General features: G+C 38.2%; 2 protein-coding genes across 3 annotated transcripts; both read right to left on the bottom strand.

Moving 5' to 3' along the window:
- Positions 1 to 343: 343 nt before the first annotated feature.
- On the bottom strand, positions 344 to 2197 carry LOC148104336 (uncharacterized). Its single transcript, XM_087837707.1, has one exon. The coding sequence runs from the start codon at positions 2124 to 2126 to the stop codon at positions 813 to 815; it is 1314 nt and encodes a 437-aa protein (XP_087693833.1). The 5' UTR covers positions 2127 to 2197; the 3' UTR covers positions 344 to 812.
- A 3797-nt stretch (positions 2198 to 5994) lies between these two features.
- On the bottom strand, positions 5995 to 18340 carry LOC102799565 (interferon-induced very large GTPase 1-like). 2 transcript variants are annotated; one of them, XM_087837701.1, is made up of 6 exons: positions 18239 to 18340; positions 16138 to 16218; positions 15985 to 16054; positions 15009 to 15188; positions 14453 to 14713; positions 5995 to 11243 (listed from the first exon to the last, which is right to left on the bottom strand). In XM_087837701.1, exons 2-6 carry the CDS (start codon positions 16180 to 16182, stop codon positions 6553 to 6555), a joined length of 5247 nt encoding a protein of 1748 aa, XP_087693827.1. In that variant the 5' UTR covers positions 16183 to 16218; positions 18239 to 18340; the 3' UTR covers positions 5995 to 6552. The 2 variants fall into 2 exon arrangements, with proteins under 2 accessions (XP_087693827.1, XP_087693828.1); XM_087837702.1 differs by lacking the exon at positions 18239 to 18340 and having other exon boundaries at positions 16138 to 16617.
- Between the last annotated feature and the right edge of the window lie 3414 nt (positions 18341 to 21754).

Here is a 21754-nt window from a genome sequence, read left to right as displayed (position 1 = left end):
GAGTGAATTGAAAATGTGTATGAAATGATACTGTTTTAAAGATTTGGCCTAAATAATTTTGGAGTGAATGAGCCTAAACATGATGACCTAACTAGTGATACCCTGACACACACACACACACACACACACACACACACACACACACACACACACACTCTCACTCAAGCATGTTGTGCCGGTTTCAGCTGAAACAATGTTTCAAACCATATTCCGGGGTTTTAGTTCACCATTTATGAGGTTTCAAGAAGTAAATAAAAGACAGATCTGAATGTTTGAAATGTTTTGGAAAGATTCTGTAAAGATGAGATGAAAAATACTCAAAGGATAAATTTAATTGGTTTATTATTTAGATAAGTTGAAAGAAAAGTTAAACAAGCAAGTAAATGAAGAAAAAAGGTAAAATGAAGTAACAATGAAAGAAGTTAAACAAGTAAATGAAGAAAAAAGGTAAAATGAAGTAATAATGAAAGAAAAGTTAAACAAGCAAGTAAATGAAGAAAAAAGGTAAAATGAAGTAATAATGAAAGAAGTTAAACAAGTAAATGAAGAAAAAAGGTAAAATGAAGTAATAATGAAAAAAGTTAAACAAGTAAATGAAGAAAAAAGGTAAAATGAAGTAATAATGAAAGAAGTTAAACAAGTAAATGAAGAAAAAAGGTAAAATGAAGTAATAATGAAAAAAATTAAACAAGTACATGAAGAAAAAAGGCAGAGGAGAGAAATCCCCAACAATCCCCTCTGAGCAAGCACTTGGCGACAGTGGGGAGGAAAAACTGCCTTTAAACGGGCAGAAACCTCTGGCAGAACCAGGCTCAGGAGGGGACAGTCAACTGCCGGGACTGGTTGGGGGGGTTAACGGAGGTGGAGCAAGACGAGGCTACATCAGGTGAGGAAGCAGTAGCGTGTCTCCTCTGGAACAAGCGGAACCATTTTTTCTTTTTTTTCATGCACTTTTCCACGAGCGCTTTTTTCTCCAGGATGAGATTTCTCAGCTCATCGATTGTTTCTGTGTTTTGCTTTTCAAGTTTCTCACATCTTTGTTCCACCTCTTCCAATGTTGCTTGTTGTTCTTCAAGCTTGTCTTTGAGTTGTTTGGCTGTTGCCTCCTGTATCAGCTTGTCCTTGTGCATGTCTGCATTTCTCTGTTGGACCTCTTTGTGCTTGTCTTCTAACTGCTCGTTTCTTTTCTGGATTTCTTGGAGCGTGAGCTGCAGGTCTTCATGTATTTTGTCTTCTTGTTGTTTTTGCGCCTGCATTTGAGTGTTTTCACGCTTCAAGTTATTGAATTCCACCAAAATCCCCTTAACGAGCTCGGAGTTGTTTCTCGCTATCTGATCGATCCTTTTCTGCATCTGTGAGCACCGTTTCTCCAGTTTGTCCTTTTCTTCTTCCACTTTAGTTACTTTGTCCACCAGCTGATTACAAAACTCTTGCAGTTTTAGATTTTTAGACTCAAAGTCCTGGACGATACGTTTTCCTTCTTTCAGTCTTTCTTGTTGTTGCTCTTTCTGTTGAAGAAGGTCTTTATTTTGGCGCAGTGTTTCATCCAGGCTTTTTTTCAGCATTTGGTATTTTTTCTGCATGCTCTTCAGTTCGTGCTGCATGTCTTGTTGGTTTTTGTCCTGCTCTTCCTTCTGTTGTAGGAATTCTTTCTTTTCTTCCACAGCTTCATGGAGCTGTCTTTGGAGGAGCCGATTTTTTCGGTCCATGTATTGGAGATTCCATTGTATCTTATCAGTCATCGTTTTCTTGTCTTGGAGCTGGTTGGTCATTTCTTTTAGTTCTGCACTCTTTTGCCTGTTTTCTTTAATGAGGTGCACAATCTGCTCTCGGGTCTGAGCAAACTTGATTCCCCAACCCTCATTAATAATTTTTATGTCCGGCTGACGCTGTTGTCTTTCTTCCATTTCTTTACTTTTGGCTTCCATTCGTCTACACTTGTCCTCCAGTTGAAGTTTCTCTTCTTCAATTTGTTGCATTTTTTTCTGGAGAAGGTAGTTTTCCTTCCTACTCTCCTCTAATGCCCTTTGGAAGGATGTTACACCATTTGGGGAAATTGTCCGGCCACGCCAGGAAGGAGAGGCGGCGTAATCTTTTTGAATTGGTTGTTTTTTTCTTAGAAACATGTTGGAGTTTCTATACGATGACTTTGAAGAGCTTTCCAAATGTTTCTGTGGTGAACGTTTTGTAGGCTGCAAACACAGATGCTGCTGAAACGAACTAAAACTTGCTGTTTCTCACCCCTACTTAAGGAAAAAGATCAAAGGACTTAAGATTCTTAAGATCTATGACATCATCACTCCCTAAGCCAATGAGATTGTCACAAGACATTTTGGAATGCGGTATTTTTTTTTAAACTGTTTTCAAACTTAACTTAAAATTTCAGTGTTTCCTGGTTGTGGACTATTGGTTAGTCCAGCCGATTAAGAAATTAATTGTCACAAACATCCCTAATATTATATAACAGACAACAGAAAACAAGACAGTTTTTTTTCTTCACAATAGAGGTATAATAAAGGTTTTTTTTAATTATCCTACTTTTTATAAAAGAGAACATTTATTAAAGAATATGTATTTAATTAAAAAACTCTGTTCATCTAAAGCAGGGGTCAGCAACCTTTAAGACCCAAAGAGCCAAAGAGCCATAATTGGCCTATCTGGGGTTGAAAGGCTCGATAAATGCACGGCGTTTCACCGGGTACACCGGCCTCCGTGAGTGTGACGCTTATTTATATCATGTATATATATATATATGTACATATATATTAGGGGTGCAACGATACACAAAATTCACGGTTCGGTTCGGTTCGATACTTTGGTGTCACGGTTCGATATTTTTTCGATACACAAAAAAATGTTGATGCCTTTTTATTAATTTGTCATTTATTAAATTTTCACGGCACATTCTGCACCACCTCTCTGTGCGTTCATCATTTGTTTAAAGCCAGCTCACCTCCTGCAACCACTTTTCCGAGAATACGCGCTTCTTTTGTGGTTCGGACTCCTGACATTTCTTTGGAGGTGGAGGAACACCAAAGTAATTGCTTAAAGGAGCTTCTTCGACATCTTTATGAGTTCTAAACAAATGTCTGTCCTCCTGCTGAAAATCTTATGTATGCAAACACGCGTTGCAACTTCTTATCTTGTGCGCGTTTTTTATTTTGACAGCGAATGCGCACCCGCGGACCACTTATGTGCAGCCCTGGTTATTTAGCTCGTCATATTGCAGCCACAGAAATTCTTTTGTCCATGAAACCATAAAGCTGCACTTTCTTTTTGCCTTATAGTCTGATTTGTCATAACTTTTCCGTTTTGTGGCAAGCTTTTCTTTGGCTGTCACGTCTTCACCCTGACCTGTCTTATTTGGCTCAGCAGAACTAAAATATATATCCTGCTGCTTTTACACACGCACTCACATAAGCTCAGCGATTCTCTGAGCGATCAACCTCTCACATGTTTAAGCTGCGGGAGATTTCACTTGTCATGTTTGCATAGTAAGCTAACGATTGATAAGACGATGTCAGAGGAATTGGTGCGCAAATTATCATCACTCACCAATCAGTACTGTCGCTCTCTATACACAGTTCGCGCGATTGCAAAGTGAAAGCAAAAAACAAGCGCAAATTCAAACGCGATTTCAATATGTCACATATTGACAGTAGCTCACCGATGCCAATGACATAATTACCCAGCTACATTTCCGAAAGAATGCAAAAGCATTGACATATATTTTTCCTTCCTACGATAGGCCGACGAGCAGAGCAGGGCAGCCCGACTGGAAAAATCGCTAGCCCCGGGACGTCGGGCTAGCGATTTTGCGAGCCCTGTATCTGATTGAGGAATCACTCATCTTTGGAAAAGAGAGTTTATTACAGAGAAATGTCTCTTTCCAAAATAAAAGCTATACTATACGCTTCTTCTGGGCTATATTCTCAGCAGCATATTAAACATATCAGGTCCCCATAAGGAGAATCATGTGCTAACGGCTGTCTAAATGACTCGGGTAAAGTTTGTATGCGTGCTTGTTGTTTTTGTCTGCTTCCACTTGTCTTTGCACTAGGATGCTATCGGGTAAATGTGCAGTCATATTCGTTGTGTTCCCACTAGTGCTGTCAGCCTTAATCTGAAATAAGGTTAACGCCACAACACGGCAAATCTCCGTTAACGAGCTACCGCGGATTGCCCCGTGTGTGGGGCTGGACAGCGTCAACACATTAACGAGCTAACTGCGCAAACACACTAGTTCCCACTCATGTAATTGAGCATTGCGTGGCACATCTGACATACTGTTTTACTTTAGTCCATGACACCCTTACCTTCAGGGTCATACATCACATGAAGACCAAAATAGTTCCAGACGCCAGATCTGAATGAGGGTGGGGGAGGTTCAATTTGCCATGTTGCAACGAGCTTAACTTCTGTCTAGCTAGCTTGCCCTGCGCTCAGTGAATCTGTGTTCGACTACTCCGCCTAGGCTGCACTGTCGAGCGCAGATCCACTGAGCGCTCAACACAGACAGCACCGTCAGAAGGAAAGTTGATAAAATAAATTAAAAATGTTGTATCGTTCGATACATATGCGTACCGAACCGAAAGCACTGTATCGAACGGTTCGATATCGATACGAGTATCGTTGCACCCCTAATATATATATATATCATGTATATCATATTATATCACTTCAAACAGAGATGATCCAGTAATGCTGCACTAATGAATTAGACTAACTATTCACTTTAGCTAAACTTATTAAGTTAGCTAAAGAGTTGGGATGCTGTGTAAGACATAAATAAAGCTAAAATACAAAGGTTTGGACACCGTTTTGCATGTTTCCCTACTGTAGGGGTCTCTGCAAGCATACAGGGCTCTGAGAGGGTACAAGATGACAACTTTGGAATTCTACTAGAAACAGTATATTTGTTTGTCGAAGCTGAATCCAGGGCAAACTACGCTAAATTAGCATTTTGTTTTTTTAGCTAACAGCTACAATAAGCATAAAAGTTACTGTACGGCTATCATTTGTTAACATGACGCTTGTTCTTATACATGTGACACATTTATTACCAACCTCAGAGTTTATCCGCTGGTCATTCGACATGACGAATGACTTCTGAAGTCTTAATTCAGCTCAAGATGCTGTAGATTCCCGTCAGTAACACTTTCGGTCCGCTAGTAAAACGTAGTTCTATTAATCTGCGCTATAGCCGGAACCGGATGTAAGTCCCAAAAAACTGAATTTTGGAACTGAAATTGAATTGTAGAACTGAAACTGAATGGTGAGAAGTGAATCTGAAATTATTAGAGAGCTAAATTTTTAAAGAACAAAATATGGCTTCAAAGCAAATGAATTCATTTTCAAAATATAAAATTCAATTCCAATTTAGTGATGATAATTTTCAAACCAATGCATTGAATTTCAAATTAGACTTTAGTTTTTAAAAGCATTTATTCAAGTTACAATTCAGATTCAGTCCGAGCAATTCAAATTCAAATTTAACTTATTCAAATTCAGTTTCTGATGGCACAGATAGAGGGGCTGTACAAAAAAAAGAGAAATGTACACACACACACACACACACACACACATATAGACAAATACTGTTATCCTTCCCCTTATTAAAAAAGTACAATGCTGACCCCATCCCTCCTTTCAGAATTTTAAGGCAAATTCAATTTTGCCTTTTACCAGCAAAATTTTAGAAAAATTGGTGTCCAACCACCTTTGAGAAGTTTTCACCAGTAACAACATTTTAAATAAATTTCAGTCTTGGTTTCACCGGATGGACTCTACCAAAACAGCTCTTCTTATAGTTTAAAATGTTTTTTTAATGCATAGAGATGCAAGTGAATATTCAGTCTTTGTACTCTTGGAACTCTCAGCTGCTCACTTTGTGTTTAACTGAACAAAACACTGAGATTTCTTTTATATCCAATTACATGTAACTTAACACTCGACAATAAAATACATATGACAAATACACAGTCCGATCTTTTGCATATACTTTATTTTCCTCAATTCAGAAACTCAAAGCTTGAGATGAAAGAAAGTAACATCTTGCATTTACAAACAATGGACAATGATGAAAAAAGTGGCAAAGTAAAAGAAAATTAAATTTAAAAAAAACCCAGACAAAGAAAGTGAATCTAAATTCTGAATATGATTACTTAATCAGATAAGAAAACTTTCTTCAGAGGTGAAAACTGAATATGTGAATACTTCGGAAATAAAAACAACTTTAAATTCTAATGATTTCTTTAGTCTTACTAGAAAAATACCACATACAGACTCAGGCATCCATGACAAACATGAATATACATAACAAAAAATAACAACAACAAACCAAAACAAGGCACGTTTTGAGCAGATTATTTTTCAATTTAGGTGTTAACTGCAAACTCAGGTAAAACTGAGCAATAATAAAATAAATGTTCTTGTATTGTAAGCCATAGTAGCTAATGTATATTAATCTACATCATAACAACAAACTGATATCACAATATTTGAGGATATGTACTCTGCACTTAAAGAATAGGAGGAAGAATGTAACTCCTCTTACTTATTGTGAAACGACTCTTTGAGACTTTTTTCTGCCTGATCTCTTGTGATTTGTTTCCAAGCTGAAGGGATATCAGCAGGCATTGCATTAAATGTTTCAGCAAAATCATTATTGTACTGTACCATTACGAATTTCCAGTAGTCTGATGCTTCAAGGCTCACGTCTGGAGGGATTTTCCAGTCTGGAAAAATTTCCTTGTAGCGCTTATAAGGGTGCCATTCATGGTTTGTAGCACTGCATCTAAAGCTGTTGTCACTGATCACAGAAGATGAGCATATGTCAGTGACAAGTTTTTCTGTTGTGTACCACGCGTATCTACCCAGACCCTCTGGCCGATGCAGTGAAGCAAAGTGCTCAGTATGAGCTCCTCCTCCTGCGTCACAGGGAGCTTTACAGAATGGACACTGTTTGCCACAACCAACCAGTTTGTTGAAAAGCTCATTCTGAGGATTCATTTTGAGGTGTTTTAGTTTCATTTCAAAGTTCAACGTTTGGAATTCTGTTCTGAGATCTTTTGCCATGTTATTCACAGACACTGTGAGCCAGTGAGCAAACTGTTCCTTGTCAGCATTGTTCAGGATCATGAAAGCACCGAGAGCATCCTGGGAAATGACCAGTTTATCACCAAGTTCTTTGTGAATATCTTCAACAAATGTCTTCAAATCATCACTCTTTCCTGTTTTTGCCTTGTTGATGGCATCATTTATGCTTCTGATACATGACTGCAGATGTTGGTCCTCAAACTCAGATATTGTTGTCACAGTTGAGAAATGCTCCACTATTTGGTTTAGTATCCATGTCTTGACATAATTCTCATATGAGTCAATATAGCTCACATAATTTTCAAAATCATCCTTTGAATGTAAATCCAGTAAAAGTGAATATTGGAAGGACATTCGTGTGCTGAACTGCTCACATGTCAACATTTCACCAGTGATATCAGGTCCCAGGAACAAACTGATAAAGTCTTCAACAGCAGGCTTCAAACATTGGTTGGTGAATTCTTCTGCCTTCTTCTGACACTGGTCTCTTTCATGGAACACATCAATGAAATCATCACGAAACTTTTCCTTGTTTTTCATCAGACATCTGTAGGGATCATTTTCTTGGATGAAATCTTCGTGCATTTTCTGAAACTCTCTGGCTGCAAATCCACAGATGTGCTGTTTGAGAGAAACTTCAAACTTAATGTCTGTCTTAACATCTTGATTGTTTTGTAGTTTCTCATCAATCATGTGTAGGATCTCCTGGATGTAAGTGTCAGTGTAATTGTTTTTTCTTTTTACTGTGTCACCCACAAACTGAGTGCAGGCATCTATGATGCTGTCAGCCAGTTTTTGTACAGCCATTATGTGATCTTGAATGTTGAACAATTTAGCCAATCTGGACATTGCATGTGTAGCTCTGTGAAGTATGTTCTCACTTGTATAATTGAAAGGCTCTTTTCCACAATCCTGCAGACTTTTTTTACATAATAATTCACATGCATGACTCCCCCTGTATGACAGATTGATTCTCAGGTAGTGAGATACGTTGGTGAAGACATTTGTGATCTTTTGTTCAGAAAAAGAAAGTTTCTTCAGAGTTTCACTCCACATCTTGTGAAATTCATTTTCCAGTTCTGTTTTTCCCATTTGGATATTCTTTTTCCGACATTCATCAATTAGTGCACAAACTGCCTTTTCAATCTCTTTTGTATGATTCTTCTTAATTTTATCAAGTTTTATCATTCCCTGTCTGATTTCTGCTGCTGCTGTGAGCTGATTAAAAACACTCCTTTCCATTTCTTTTCGAAGGCACTTTGCACTATTTGAGAATTCCTCTTTGTATCCTTCAACCAGATAAACATGACCCTCTGTTTGCTTGAAATACTTTGTCAGATTTTCTAGAAGTTTTGTCTCCCATGTGGACAGCACTGTGGAGGCTTCACTTTTCAAACATGTGAGAAATTCTCTCATGTCAGAAGATTCAGATTTTACAGCAACTTTACCAAAATTGGAAATTTTTCTTTCTGCGTTTGTTACCCAGGTGTACATTTCTTTTTTGAATTCCCACTCCCATTTGTTGAATTCTGTGCAGAGTCTCATGTATGCATCAGCTACGAGGCTGTTTCTGAAGCTGAAGATGAAGTTTTCGTGCTTTACTGCAGTCCACAAACTTGTCATCCACTCTTTAAACTCTGTGACATCATTAGCAGATGACTCACAGTTTCCCAGCAGTTGGATTATGTTTCTCTTGAGCTCATATACAGCCTCACTGTAGCCTGCATTGACTGGTGCCATTGGTGGGTTTCCATTCCAGAGTCCAGGAATGTACCAGTTCCCAGTGTCTGGACTGTACTCCATCACATCAGTGAAGCTCTTGTTCTCCTCTTTCTTTTCCATTTTGGCTGCTGCCTGGGTCATCTCATTCAACTGTTCCAGGAGCAGTTTCCTGTCTCGTAAGTTCTTCTCATGGGCTGAAACATCGGACACATTCTGGTGAACGAACACACATTTCGGCTTTTTGCCCACCTCCTTCATCCTGAGAAAAGCATGCACAACTATTTGTAGGATGTCCTTCATTTCAGTTGAATTCTCCATTGCAATATTAACAATGGTGACATCACTCAGCCCCACAACAAGTGTAGCAAGCTCATTGTCGTGCTCAAAGCTGTTGTCCAGTTGTGCAAGTTCTGGTGACTTTAAGCCCTCAGTGTCAATGATCACCATGAAGTCACAGTTTAGGACTTTTTTCATGTCTTCATTGATTTTGATGAGCAACATAAAGGCACCTCGAGTACATCGACCACTGCTGACTGCAAACTGCACTCCAAACATGGTGTTAAGGAGAGTGGACTTTCCTGTGCTCTGAACTCCAAGAACTGTGACTACACGTATCTTTCTGTTTGGAGACACCAAGTCACTGAGCTGAGAGAGAACATCACTCACCCATCTGAGAGGGATGTTGGATGCATCTCCATCTACAAGCTCAAGAGGAAATCCATCAAGCAACAACTCTGCACACAGTTTGGGCAGATGCTGCAGCTGTTGACGTGCTGGATGTTTTTTTGGAAGGGACAGTGAAGCTTCATAGATCTGACCCATTTCACGGAAGAAGTGTTCAGTCCCCAGTGAGCTGTTGGAAATTTGTCTGTCAATTTCTTTGATCTCCTCTTTGTTCTCAGAGTTCTTGCATTTTTCTTTATATTTTTCCCGAAGTTCAGACAGTTTTATGCGAGACAGGTTATCGAGGTTCATTCGCATCCATTTCAAGAAATAAAACCTCTCTGTTCCTGGGCTTGATATTGCATTGATGAAACATGTCATAGCTGTCGACATGTCATAAGAATTCTGCCTTTTCCTCAGTTGTTCTTTCTGCAGCTGAAGTTCACTTTTGTAATCTTCTATATTTTTGGAGCCAACTTTTTTAAGCCGAAATTCTTCCTTCTCTAAGCAGGTCAGTTCTTTCCATATTTCACCTTGCCGTGGAAGCTGATCTTCTTTGAATCTATGGATGTCTTGAATTTCAGCAGTGATGGCTTCTGCATTTGTCTTTGCAGTCTGGCACTCTGGAGAGTCTTCATCAACCAGGATTCCCAGTTCATGGGCAATTTCTGCCATCTGCTCTATTGTCATCTTCATCTTTGAGTTCTTCACCACATCACTGATTGTTTTCCTCAAGCCTTTGACAAAATCGGCAGCATTTTTTTGTTTTGTCTTAATAATGATGTTGTTGTTAGTCAAGCCCAACATTGTTGCTACTGTTTCTAAAGTATCTAAACTGAAGCTCTGGCTCTCATAGTTACCAACCAAGAAAATCTGTGCCTTGTGGTGTTGGTTGGTAAGTAGACTGCACTCAGAGTCCAAATGATCAAAGAACACAAAAACTGCTGCAGATGTCTGGCACAGAAAGGAGTATTGTGTTTCAAATGAAGCAATGTCCCCACGAAGGTTAGCTACAGCCACTGGCTGGCTGAAAATATCAATGTTTGTGTTTCCACAAGGAAGATACCAAGTAATTTCAGTCAGTCCGTTGGATATTCTTCTTGGACTGTCACCACACTCCATGTTGCAATGAACAAAGGTGTCATGGTACTGCTGAGAATTGCTCAGAAGCTTATTGAGAATCTCTGACTTGGACAAGGAGCACTCACCCAGTCTGACAAAAGAGATCATTGGAAGTTCAGAGAGAACGATTCTTTCTTCAATGAAGCCCTTGGATTCTGACAGAGACTGAGGTCTGTACTTTTTAACAATGTCTCTCATGGCCCACAGCATGAGTGTGCACTGTTTCATGTCATGATTAGAAAGCAGCAGAGGAACAGAGAACTGACACATGGACATTTTTAGTGCCATTTCCTGCTGTAGAAAACCATCAGAACACAGAAAGAGAGCAGTGATTATATCGAGTGGATTTAACATAACACCTGTCTTTGGGCTATGGACTATATTTTTAAGATTTAACTTTGTACTCCCTGATTGATCGTCACAGTTTGAGTCACAAACAGGTATATATTTCACATTCCTAGCTGTCACATTACCCATCATCAGTTTCTTTAAAAAGTACCATGGAAGGTCTGTTTCACACTTGGCAGGTTGATCAGTGATGGTCTTCTCATCAATTTCAAGTATTTTGCTGAGTGACAACTTCACGGTGTAGTGCTGGTCCAAGCCAAGATCCTTCAATAAGCTCTCCAACTGTGTTTCTGTGGATTAAGACAGTGATTATTAAACATATTGTATGGTTAGTTAATTTTCTCAATATGCTTGGATCCAAACTTAAGTCATCCGGTATAACAAATATATTTGTAGTGTTGACTCAGTAAAACAAGAGTCATGTGACTGTTCTCTGGCATGAAGGAATAGGACCCTAGTGCAAGACTTGTGAGACAGACCGAACTTAAACTTTTATTAGCTTATAGCTGACACAGTAGCAAAAAATGATAACACGGCAGAACAGGAGTAGACCGATTACAGGCAAGAGACAAACAGACTTAGAGACGCACATACAACATGAGAGAGGACACAACAAAGAACAGACACAAACTGAGGGTTTAAATACACAGAAGGAGATTAGGACAGAGTAGGCACATCTGGGAAACACAACAGATTACAGTCTAATTAACAGGACAGGGGAAGCAAAACTGAACACAGACAAGGGACTGTCAAAATAAAACAGGAAGTAACAAAACAGGAACGGCAACATGGAGAGGTAAACAAATACAGAGATGGGAACAGGACACATAGAGACCAGACCAAATAGTGTCCCTGTGTTTTTGGCTTGGCTTTGTTGCTAGCTCTTCAGCACTTCCATGTTTACCTGGGGTCCAGCACATTACCCATTGTGGTATATACTGATCACAACCCTCTTGTATTCCTTGCTCAAATGTTTAACCACAATCAACGCCTCATGCGATGGGCCCTATCTGCAAGAATACAACTTAGAGATTCGGCATGAAAAAGGATCGGAAAATATACTAGCTGATGGCCTGTCCAGGTTGTGAGTAGGGACGGGTACCGGTATCCGGTGCCATGATGGCACCGGTTCTGACATAAACTGTAGTAACCAGACCGAAAAGCAGCGCACATTTCGGTGCTTTTTTTCCTGAGATGTCACACACTTTGAATTCTAGCCAATCACTTTACGTTTCCGAGGATAGTAGGCGGGTCCAGGTACGTACGTTCTTTTAGAGCAGAGCTACAGATTAAAAATGCCCAAGGCGAAGCGGTCAAAAGTCTGGCTCTACTTCACAGCAAAATATGCAAACTCAGCAGCCTGCAACAAGTACTTTAAGGTGTTACTGTGATACTGTCAAAGGAGGTAACACCTCAAATCTGATGAAGCACCTGGCGACGCATAGCGTTTTTTTTTAAAGCCGAAAAATGCGCCGTATTTGATAGACTGCTGCGAGACCTCACACTGAGCGCATCTACTGCGGGTGTGGTGCCTGTTATCGGACCTGGAGTTAGCAACATCCCCCAAAAACCCGAAGAGTAGAGTCCTGGCCCCTAGCCCTGCCAGTGTAGCAGAAATGATGACGGATGATGATGGCAGCAGCAGCCGTTCTTCTCTGCGTGAGTAGCTTAATGTTGTTTGTGTATATACTTTACGTTGAGTAGGCTAACCACGTTATTACATTAATGCAGTAAGGTGAACTAGCAAACATCATCATAGCTACATGCAGCTGTCTTCTTGTTTGATGGCAGATACTCCCTTCACCCTGGCCAAAAAGGCTAAAATGACCAAAGAAAAAGTTGGAAACAGCTAAACATGAGAGGTTTTTGGACAAAGTTTGTGTTTTTTCCATTGTTTAAGCACTGCTTCCAGCCAAGAGTGATACCATATATGCCCTATAGCTGCAGAAAAGGCTAACATTGTAATCTTTTTACAAAAAAAACAGCTGAACATGAGAGGTTTTTGGACAAAGTGTGTGTTCTCCATTCTTTAAGCACCGGTTTGAGCACTGTTTAAGCACCAGCACCGTTTCAAAAGTACCGGTTTGGCATATATCGGATAAAACCTAAACGATACCCATCCCTAGTTGTGAGTATGACTTGTTTTATTTTCTGCTGTGAACTGTGAAGTCTGTGTATACAAAACCTAGTTTTGTTATTTATTGGGAAGGGTGTTACGGCCCTGAGCCTCGGAGGAAGTGGGACAGCCTTTTTCTCTTCAAGGAAATCTAAGAGTGTCAGGACTCGCTGACCATTGGTTAGCTGGAGTCCCATGCCAGCCTTCCTGTATGCAGAGGTGAAGTATGTCAACCGACGAATGGCTGCCTAGGGATCCTGTGGTGCTCCATTGTGCTCACCTATGGCTACAAAAGGCTGAAGATCCTTCACTCTGGGGGCTGCTGCTTAGGACTGCCTCCCTCTCTTTGAACTTTGCTCGCTAAAGTCTGCTGACTGAGACTGTTTGAGTCTCTTTTTTAAAATATTTAATAAAGTCTTCATCTTTAAGTAGTGATGTATTAAATCTCCAGTTTTTACTTAGCGTAGTATTATTCTTGTGCATTAGTGTTAAAGATACAGGAGCATGATCGCTGACAGCTATAGGGTGAATCTCAGTGTCTGAAAGTGCTAGCTCTTGCATAGTTCAGTGGCATCATTGCCAGACCTGGCCCATATCTGGATGACATACGTCTTATCATGCCAGAAGTCAGTCAGCAGTGCCGGGTTATTGTGTCTGTTCCTTGATGAGTATAGACACTACAAACTTTATGAACTTCTGACATGATACTTTCAGAAATAAAAAAATTTTTTTGTATCAGATTGAATATATGGCTTTCTAAAATACATTAGATGTTATATTAAAACAGAAATTCTGGTTCTTTTAAACCGTTCCTCATTTGATACCAAATTTGACTGATCTGAGGAACAAAGGAATTAGTTATGATTAGTATTTTTTTCACAGTGTTATAGTATAAAGAAATGGCAAATGCCACAAGATCCCATCTATGCCCGATAAGGGCACAGATAATAATATGATTTGTTAAAAATTGAAACATAAAGGACCTCAATTTAGCATCCCTATAACGCATCCCCTACAGATATAAGTTTGGACATTAGACCTCTCCGTGATAAAGAGGGAAAATTTAACAGCCACAAACAAATCCTGGCTTCTCTACTTTTCTATATGAAACCAGCAATTACTGAAACAGGAAGATGTTTCAGTAAATACCCCAAATATATTTTTAATCAAAAGTAATATTGATGGAACCATATGTCATTTTATAATGAATGTAATGATCATTCGCATATGATAATAATTTAGGTCAGTCTGTCCACATAATATTCCATAGATTGATAGATGTGATTGTATGGTTACTGAATATAGTTTTCTTACTGATATAATTAAATTTTTTTCACAATCATATTTTAAATCATGTCATATCATAATCATATTTTCACTTACTTGTTTTAACAGATGTTACTGTTTGCTTGGTTTGCGTTCCATTTTCAAGTTGTGCAGATACATGGAAGGAGTAACACACCCCTGGCTTCAGGCAGCTGAAGGTCAGACTGTTTGAGTCTGTTGCTAGCTCTTGCACAGTTTTCCCCTCGCTGCAACAAGTCACAGTGTAGCTCACTACTACACCATCAGGAGTGTCCCACTGCAGAGACACCGAATCACTGCATACCTCATTTGCAATAATCTGGATAGGAGGGCTGGGCTCTGTGAAAATTACAAAATTAATTTGACAAAATTTGACATTTAAAAAAATTGGTTTGACATGCTAAGTTTTACATTTATGAGTATTTAAAATTCCTGGTTGCTTTCACATTGGTTTGACAAATCTTTTATAAATTAAACTCACAGCACACCTGAAGAAGTCTGCTAGAAGTAAGAAGTAGACTAACATACTATAGCATGTTAAGAGCACAGAAAAATGCTGAACTTAAAGGACATATTATGCATATTATACAACTGCTTTATACATTAGAGCAATAAAACTGATATCAAGATTTACCTGTAAAGACAGAAGCTGCTGGGACTTCCTCTCCGTTCTCTGCTACCCTTACATGCACTGTCCCCAGATTTAGTTGCTGAATGTCTACAGTCAAACAGTCTTCTCCGATAGGTGTCATGCCTAGAGGAACAGCCTCACTGCCAGCATGGAGAGCAGTTAATTTTCCTCTTGGAGGATTATCTGTCAGAAAATAAAAAAGCTGCTCAGTATCTCCACACTACCAAGTTTAAATGAAGCATTTTTTCTATAGTCAAAACCCCCAGAAAACCCCTGACCAAGAAAGAAGCTTCTACTCCTAAATCAACATTTTCAAGTTTGACTGAAATTACAGCTGCAGCTTGTGCATGATGAACACCATGTTTGATCATAAGGGTATCTATAAGTGCATGTGACACCAGGACAGGTCTCAGGTCAATGATCAATTTTGGCTAGGCAGAACATGGCTCTGGTGGTGGCTGAAACAAAAACTCAGGGTGTGGGAGGAGTTCAAAGAGTAAACCAACTCAAAAAATCTGTTGGTCTGCCTTCAAGCAATTCTGGCGAACTGTCAGAGAACTCAGGATGGGAAAGTGGTGCTCTACTACCACCTGGATTCCTTTGGATTTCCACATAGATGATTGAACTACTTTTTAACAAATGCATTGTCTTCAAAGGACAGTTAACTAATGGCCAATCAATGAAAGATTTTTTTTTTTTTTTTTTTGCCTGTCCCGTTTGGTTCTTTTGCCATCAGAATTATTGTCTAAAAGCGGCGAAAGATGCCCAACGGATTTACTTTACCAAATTGACCATCCCAGCCTTGCCGTAATGGTCTATTTGATTCACCTTTTATTGTTTATTTTATTTTATTTTTTTATTTTCACTTGCCAGATACGGGACAGACTTGAATGAGGAAAAGAAAAGGGAGAAAGGAAGAGGGGGAAAAACAGCGGAGAAGAGGGACAGGATAAAGGGCACATGAAGTTTTTTCACTTACGGTTAGAGTGTGATGATATCAGAGAATCTTCTTCCGGCTCAACGAAGGTATCCACTGCATCATGGAACTCCTTTAAATGAGTTCATGAGTTATTCAGTTATTATGCTGTTATATTCTAATACAGTTCTATCCCCATATCATACATTTGTTTACCTCTTCCTCCTCTGAATCGTTCATTGTGAATCGACTGTCAGTCATCCCACATGTGATCCAGTTTGTTCAATGGTAGTCTCACTAAAAGCAGCAGGAAAAAGGCTTGAAAGGTTAACTTTAGAAAACATGCACCTAAAAGGAAACAGAATAAATCTACAGTATGAGTACTATTGTATATTCATTCTGCAGTTTATCCTGGTAAACCACAATAGAAGTAGGCTGTTGTTTAGCAGTTTTAGATTTATTCTTATTAAAAATAAATTATTTAAAAAGTTAAAACCAAAAATAATAATGAATTGAAGAACTTATAAAGTCACCCATTACACCATTTTCATCACCTCTTACATGTTATTTTCAGCACTCTCTTGTGTCTTCTCATTTATTCTTTCTTGTGAAATAGTTGTCCACTCCCTCTCTATCTTTGAGGCTGTCTCTCTCACTCACTTACTCTCTGATGTACTTTGAATTAAAGAGTTAAAGACACAGCTACATAGAATTCATTCAGATAAATCATTTATGACAAACTACTCCACATTGTAATCCTCTGTTATATCAGTGTTATAGTTGAACTGTACAGTATACAGAAGAAACATTTACTGTCAGATTCTCCACCTATTAAAGTTTAAAATGTACACATCATCATTGTCTTTTCCTGTTTGCCATCTAATGCTTAGTATTTATTCAAGTCAGTAGTTTGTGAAAGATTTGGACCTATTAAGTCTTTTCTTGTTTTTGGGACTTCATAAGAGACCATGTTGTTGTAGTGATATGTGACTTGCTAGACTGGAGAACAAATTACCTACAGCATAGGTGGGGCAATTGGAGTAAAGCTTCTGAGCAAACCAGTCTAGTTTGCTTGGAAGCTTTCACGTTTGCAGTTTTGTCTTATTATACGATATTTTAAATAAAACAAACAAACAAACAAAACACTACGTTTTAGGAAATATTAGTGAGTGCTACTTGAACACTAAAGTGGCCCTCCAATGAAATGACAATGCCAGCAGTGGCCCGCGGCTCATTTGACACCCCTGATCTACAGTGTATTATTTCCTGTATTTAAGGTTCTCAGGTGTTTACTAATGTGCCACGTGTGGCAATAGATATCATTCTTATTCTGTTCTATTCTGACTGAGTTTATAGACAGGAAACATGTTAATTAACCATGACTTAGCTTACTATGACCTTGTCCTTGACATCATTAACTATTTTGTAGTTTGTTTAGGCATAAGGTAGTAGTATTATAGCATACTCTTTATCAGTTCACAATGGCAAGCAAAAGAAATTGTGCTCTACTTACTGTGCAGTTTGTTATTTTGTTAATGCCATATGTTTTTGTGTGTACAGTGATCCCTCATGTATTGGGGGAGTTACATTATAAAAATAACCTGCAATAGGTGAAATTCATGAAGTAGCTAACTTTATTTTTTTACAATTATTATAGATGTTTTAAGGCACTCGCCGATGTTTTAGAATGAAACAAAAGGGTCCCGCAGGTGCCTTTGAGGGTGCCGAAAAATACGGTAACTTCTACCTTCCTTTAGCATGTCCAGAAGTCCAACTTTTTGTGCGATGGTTAGCATCTTCCTCTGCCTTTTGGGTGCCTTTGATGGTGCAAAACGTTGTTGTTGTGTTTGTTGGGGAGAGAACTTACAAACATGCAGTACAGCACTTCAGAGTCAGACTGCTAGCGATCGAAGATTTACGTAAATTTGACAAGCTGAACGCAATCTGTACTGTACAGGAGGCACGGCACGATTGATTGACAAAGGTCTACAGCCAATCAGGACGGACATATGCTCTTCTCTCATGATCAGGCGCTCTACCCCCCCCCCCCCCCCCCCCCCCAAAAAAAAAAAAAACAGAACAAAAACAAAAAAACAGCGAGGCTGCGAAAGGTGAATAGCGAGGGACTTTTTTAGGACTTTCCTTTTCACAGAGCAAAACTTTGGGAGGAGAGTATTAATTATTAATATAGTAGCAATACCAGTATTTTATTGAAATTGAGCAGACCTCAGCTGAACTCTTCTTTTCTTTCTTTAATGGTTTTGATAATTTCGGAGTACAAGAAGATAAATGAAGAATTTTAAGAATAGTGACTTACCTTTGACAGAAAAATTTTCATGTCCAAAAATCAGAAAAGTGCAGTTCTTTCGTCTTGGAGTTGATCCCTGTCAAACATCACCAGTAGCACTGGGCAGGAATGCAGCCTAACTATTATCCCTTAGCAAATTCAGCCCTCCCTTTTATTCTGCTGGATGTAGTCATGCTAACTTTCGTTTCCTGGGAAATCATACACCCTGGTGTTGGAATGATGTGGGTGTGGTTTAAGTGAAATCTCTTTATTTTTCTTTGCCTGTTTCTTATTAGATAGACTGGGGATTTGTCCAAAGCCTGAGAGAGAGAATCTTTATGGCTTTATTCTTATCTATGCCTGTGTCACTCTATGACAGATGGGTTAGGCTCCAGCACCCTGGCAACTCAAAGTTTGGATCCAAAAATGGATGAATGGGGGGAAAGAAGAAAAAACATCTATGAGTTGCTGTTTGCATTTACACATGGAGATCGGTAAATAAAATGACATGCATGCAGAGTGACGTTCACATAGTTTCTTTTTACAACTTCTGTCTGTCAAAATTTGGCGTTATTAGTGTGTCAGACTTTAAGAAGTACCTGCAGCCTCAAATAGCCTGGAGAAAAAAACAGAGCAATGATGGCACTGTAACAGTATTTGTATTTAGACGGAGATGGCTTGGGAGTAGATGGTAAATAATTTTTCATGTTTGTCTATACATCATACAGGTCAGCTGTTACACACAGGTTTATATGGTGTAATAGTTTCTGATAATGCAGCTCTACTCTGGATAAGTCTCCTCATGATCTTTCACATCACACCAACAACTAACAGACACATTGACCTTTATATAAAACCATATTGATTTTCTTCTCCAGCTTTTGTTAATTTATCTGAACTGTCTTGCTGTTTTCAGAGAGAAACACATGTAAAACCTGCGTTTACACTTTATTATTTTTGTTAAGACAAAACTCCCCGCCTCACACTCTTTCATTGGCTGCATTCATTTCTGAGCTGGGTTTTTGCGCTGGTGCATACCATTTTTAAATCTGGCTTTGAATCTCATGATGATGGCTTTGGCCATTAATTTTGACTTGTTGGGTCTTGCATGAAGTACTCCCTAAAGTGGTAAATTAATTTTAACCAATTAAGCTAACATATGTTATGTTTTTTCTGTGCATTTGGAGCAATCATCTCTGAGGATAGTTACTTTAACTTTTTTCCCCTAGGAACAGTGCATGATTAATAAGCTTGCACGAAAACAAAACCAAAACTACTGCAAATTTTCATTGTTTTATCTCAATAAGGTTAGGTTGTAGTTTCACTTTCATTTCCAAGGAAATCACACACCCTACTATTGGAAGGATCTGAATGGGGGTACCAATACAGAGTTATTGGTAATGATATATAGAGCCAACATAAAGATAAAATCTATCATTCACAATGGTTGTATGGCATATGGACCAGCTGCCCCTTCAAGAAGCTTGTAGAGCTTTCAGTCAAAAGGTCTACAAGTAGCATTTTTTATCACCCAAATTAAAAATTCTGTAAGGGCCAGTCCCTTTTACTAGATATGGGTGAAATTGCAAAAAAAAAAAAAAGAAGAAGAAGAAGAAAATAAATTAACTTAAACTGAAGTACTTAATACAAATAAAAGGACAGAATGAAATTATTCAAATTTAAACCCTGTTTAGCCAACACTGAAAATATGTGGGATCAGCAAGGAATTTCAAAACATATGTGAGCAGTTGTGAACTTTAATGTGTGGCCAGTCTGCTGGTTAATTGCACATCATGGCTGATGTGCATTCCAAAGTTAACTTATGCAAGCAAGAGAAAGAAATCAGAATATATGGGTTCCATCACACGCAGGATTTGAAGGCAATAAAGGAGCTGATTATTTAGTCAAAAATTCAGTACATGAGCACAGAAGAGGATTTTATTTGCAGTATGGGCCAGCAGAATGCATGGAATTTATAAATAAATTACAAAATGAAAATGGCAAAATCTATGGGAAAATTATAAAAAGGTACCTTGAGGTAACCAAGGTTACAATTCAGTGATTTAACATAAGAGAAAATGTAACTCTGTGGACCATACAGATATAAAACATTTAAAAAGGGAAAATATGTAAGATCACATATGCAAGTGAAAGAAAAGTAAATTCTAAATACTGAGTAAGAAAGTCACATACTTTAAAAAAAAAAAACCCATATATGATTGTTTAAAATGCTAAAGATGTAAATACTTGCCATCAGATCCCTCAGCAACAGAAAATTTGCATGGACTTCTTTTTAATTAACTGTCCCATTAAAACAAATAACAAATAAATCAGTCATCTATAACAAACATAATTATTATCTGACAAAGCAAAAATAAGCTCATGTACATCTGTCAATAAGCTTGTGAATAGCCCTATATATTTTCGTCAATTTTATTATAATTACTTGAATCAGTTACTAAAAAATTCTTGAGTAAAAGCAAACACACATAAAAGAAACCTGAATAACTGCACTTTTAAAGCTTATTTTAAATGATAGTCATTAAAGTGCATGAGAAATGTATTAAAGTTTATCTGTGAAATATTAATTTTTCTTCTATATGACAAAAACTAAAACTAAATGATATGACATGATATCTGGAATATGTTCTTTTGTACATAAGAAGAAGGTGAGGAGGAATATAAGTTGTTACTTGATGTTTTTTGAGGCTTTTTTCTGCCTGCTCTTTTGTGGTGACATTCAAAGTTTCAGGAATATCAGCAGGTTCTGCCTTATATTCTTTGGCAAAGTCTTTGTTTTACTTTGCCATTACATATTTCCAGTAGTCTGATGCCTCAAGGCTCGAATCTGGAGGGATTTTACAGTCCAGATAAATTTCTTTGTAACACTTGTAAGGGTGCTTTTTGTAGCACTGCATCTAAAACGGCCGTTACTGATCATGAGAGAAAAGCATATGTCAGTACCAGTTTCTTTGTTTTGTTCCAGGTGTATACCCTCATTCCTATAATAGACCCATTTTTGTAATATATCTATATTATTGCCAAAGCACTTTCTGGATGGATGGAGACTACATTTCGTTTCCTTGTACTTGTAACATGTGCAATGACAATAAAGTTGAATTCTATTCTATTCTATATATATATATATATGTCGATTCTCACTGCCTCTGCTTGTGATTGGTGTTAGGGTTATTACTCAGAAAAAGTAATTACTAAACATATTACACAGAACACATTTCATAAAAGGAATGGAGTTTTAATTATAATAAAATTGCATTACTATTTAAATTGTAATAGTAATAGGGTGCTTAATTATTCCATGAAGAAAGTAAGTCATCATACTGATCATTACATTACTTTCATATTACTCTGTAAAAAAGCTGAAACACACTGTCTCATAATTACAGTTAAACAAAATTAACCTATAAGTTACAGCCCTACACACCAACACAAATCCCTATCCTAATGAGGACTCAAACGTATCGTTCACAAAACTGAAAACACAAACCAAAAAGGAAAATAAGCACAAAAAGACAAAAAGCGATC

This window comes from Neolamprologus brichardi, chromosome 3 (genome assembly GCF_056152115.1).
Source record: "Neolamprologus brichardi isolate AB-2024 chromosome 3, ASM5615211v1, whole genome shotgun sequence".
NCBI classification, from domain to species: domain Eukaryota; kingdom Metazoa; phylum Chordata; class Actinopteri; order Cichliformes; family Cichlidae; genus Neolamprologus; species Neolamprologus brichardi.
The sequence above is the reverse complement of the archived record's forward strand: the minus strand, read 5'-3'. Positions and strand labels throughout refer to the sequence as shown.

What these genes read in the sequence shown, in the direction of transcription:
- LOC102799565 (XM_087837701.1), bottom strand. Translation starts at nt 16,182, where the DNA reads ATGACTGACAGTCGATTCACAATGAACGATTCAGAGGAGGAAGAG. An exon ending in GATATCATCACACTCTAACC is followed by an intron (nt 15,189 to 15,984) that starts GTAAGTGAAAAA and finishes ATTTTCTGACAG; the next exon opens with ATAATCCTCCAAGAGGAAAA. An exon ending in AGTAACATCTGTTAAAACAA is followed by an intron (nt 11,244 to 14,452) that starts GTAAGTGAAAAT and finishes CTTAATCCACAG; the next exon opens with AAACACAGTTGGAGAGCTTA.
- LOC148104336 (XM_087837707.1), bottom strand. Translation starts at nt 2,126, where the DNA reads ATGTTTCTAAGAAAAAAACAACCAATTCAAAAAGATTACGCCGCCTCT.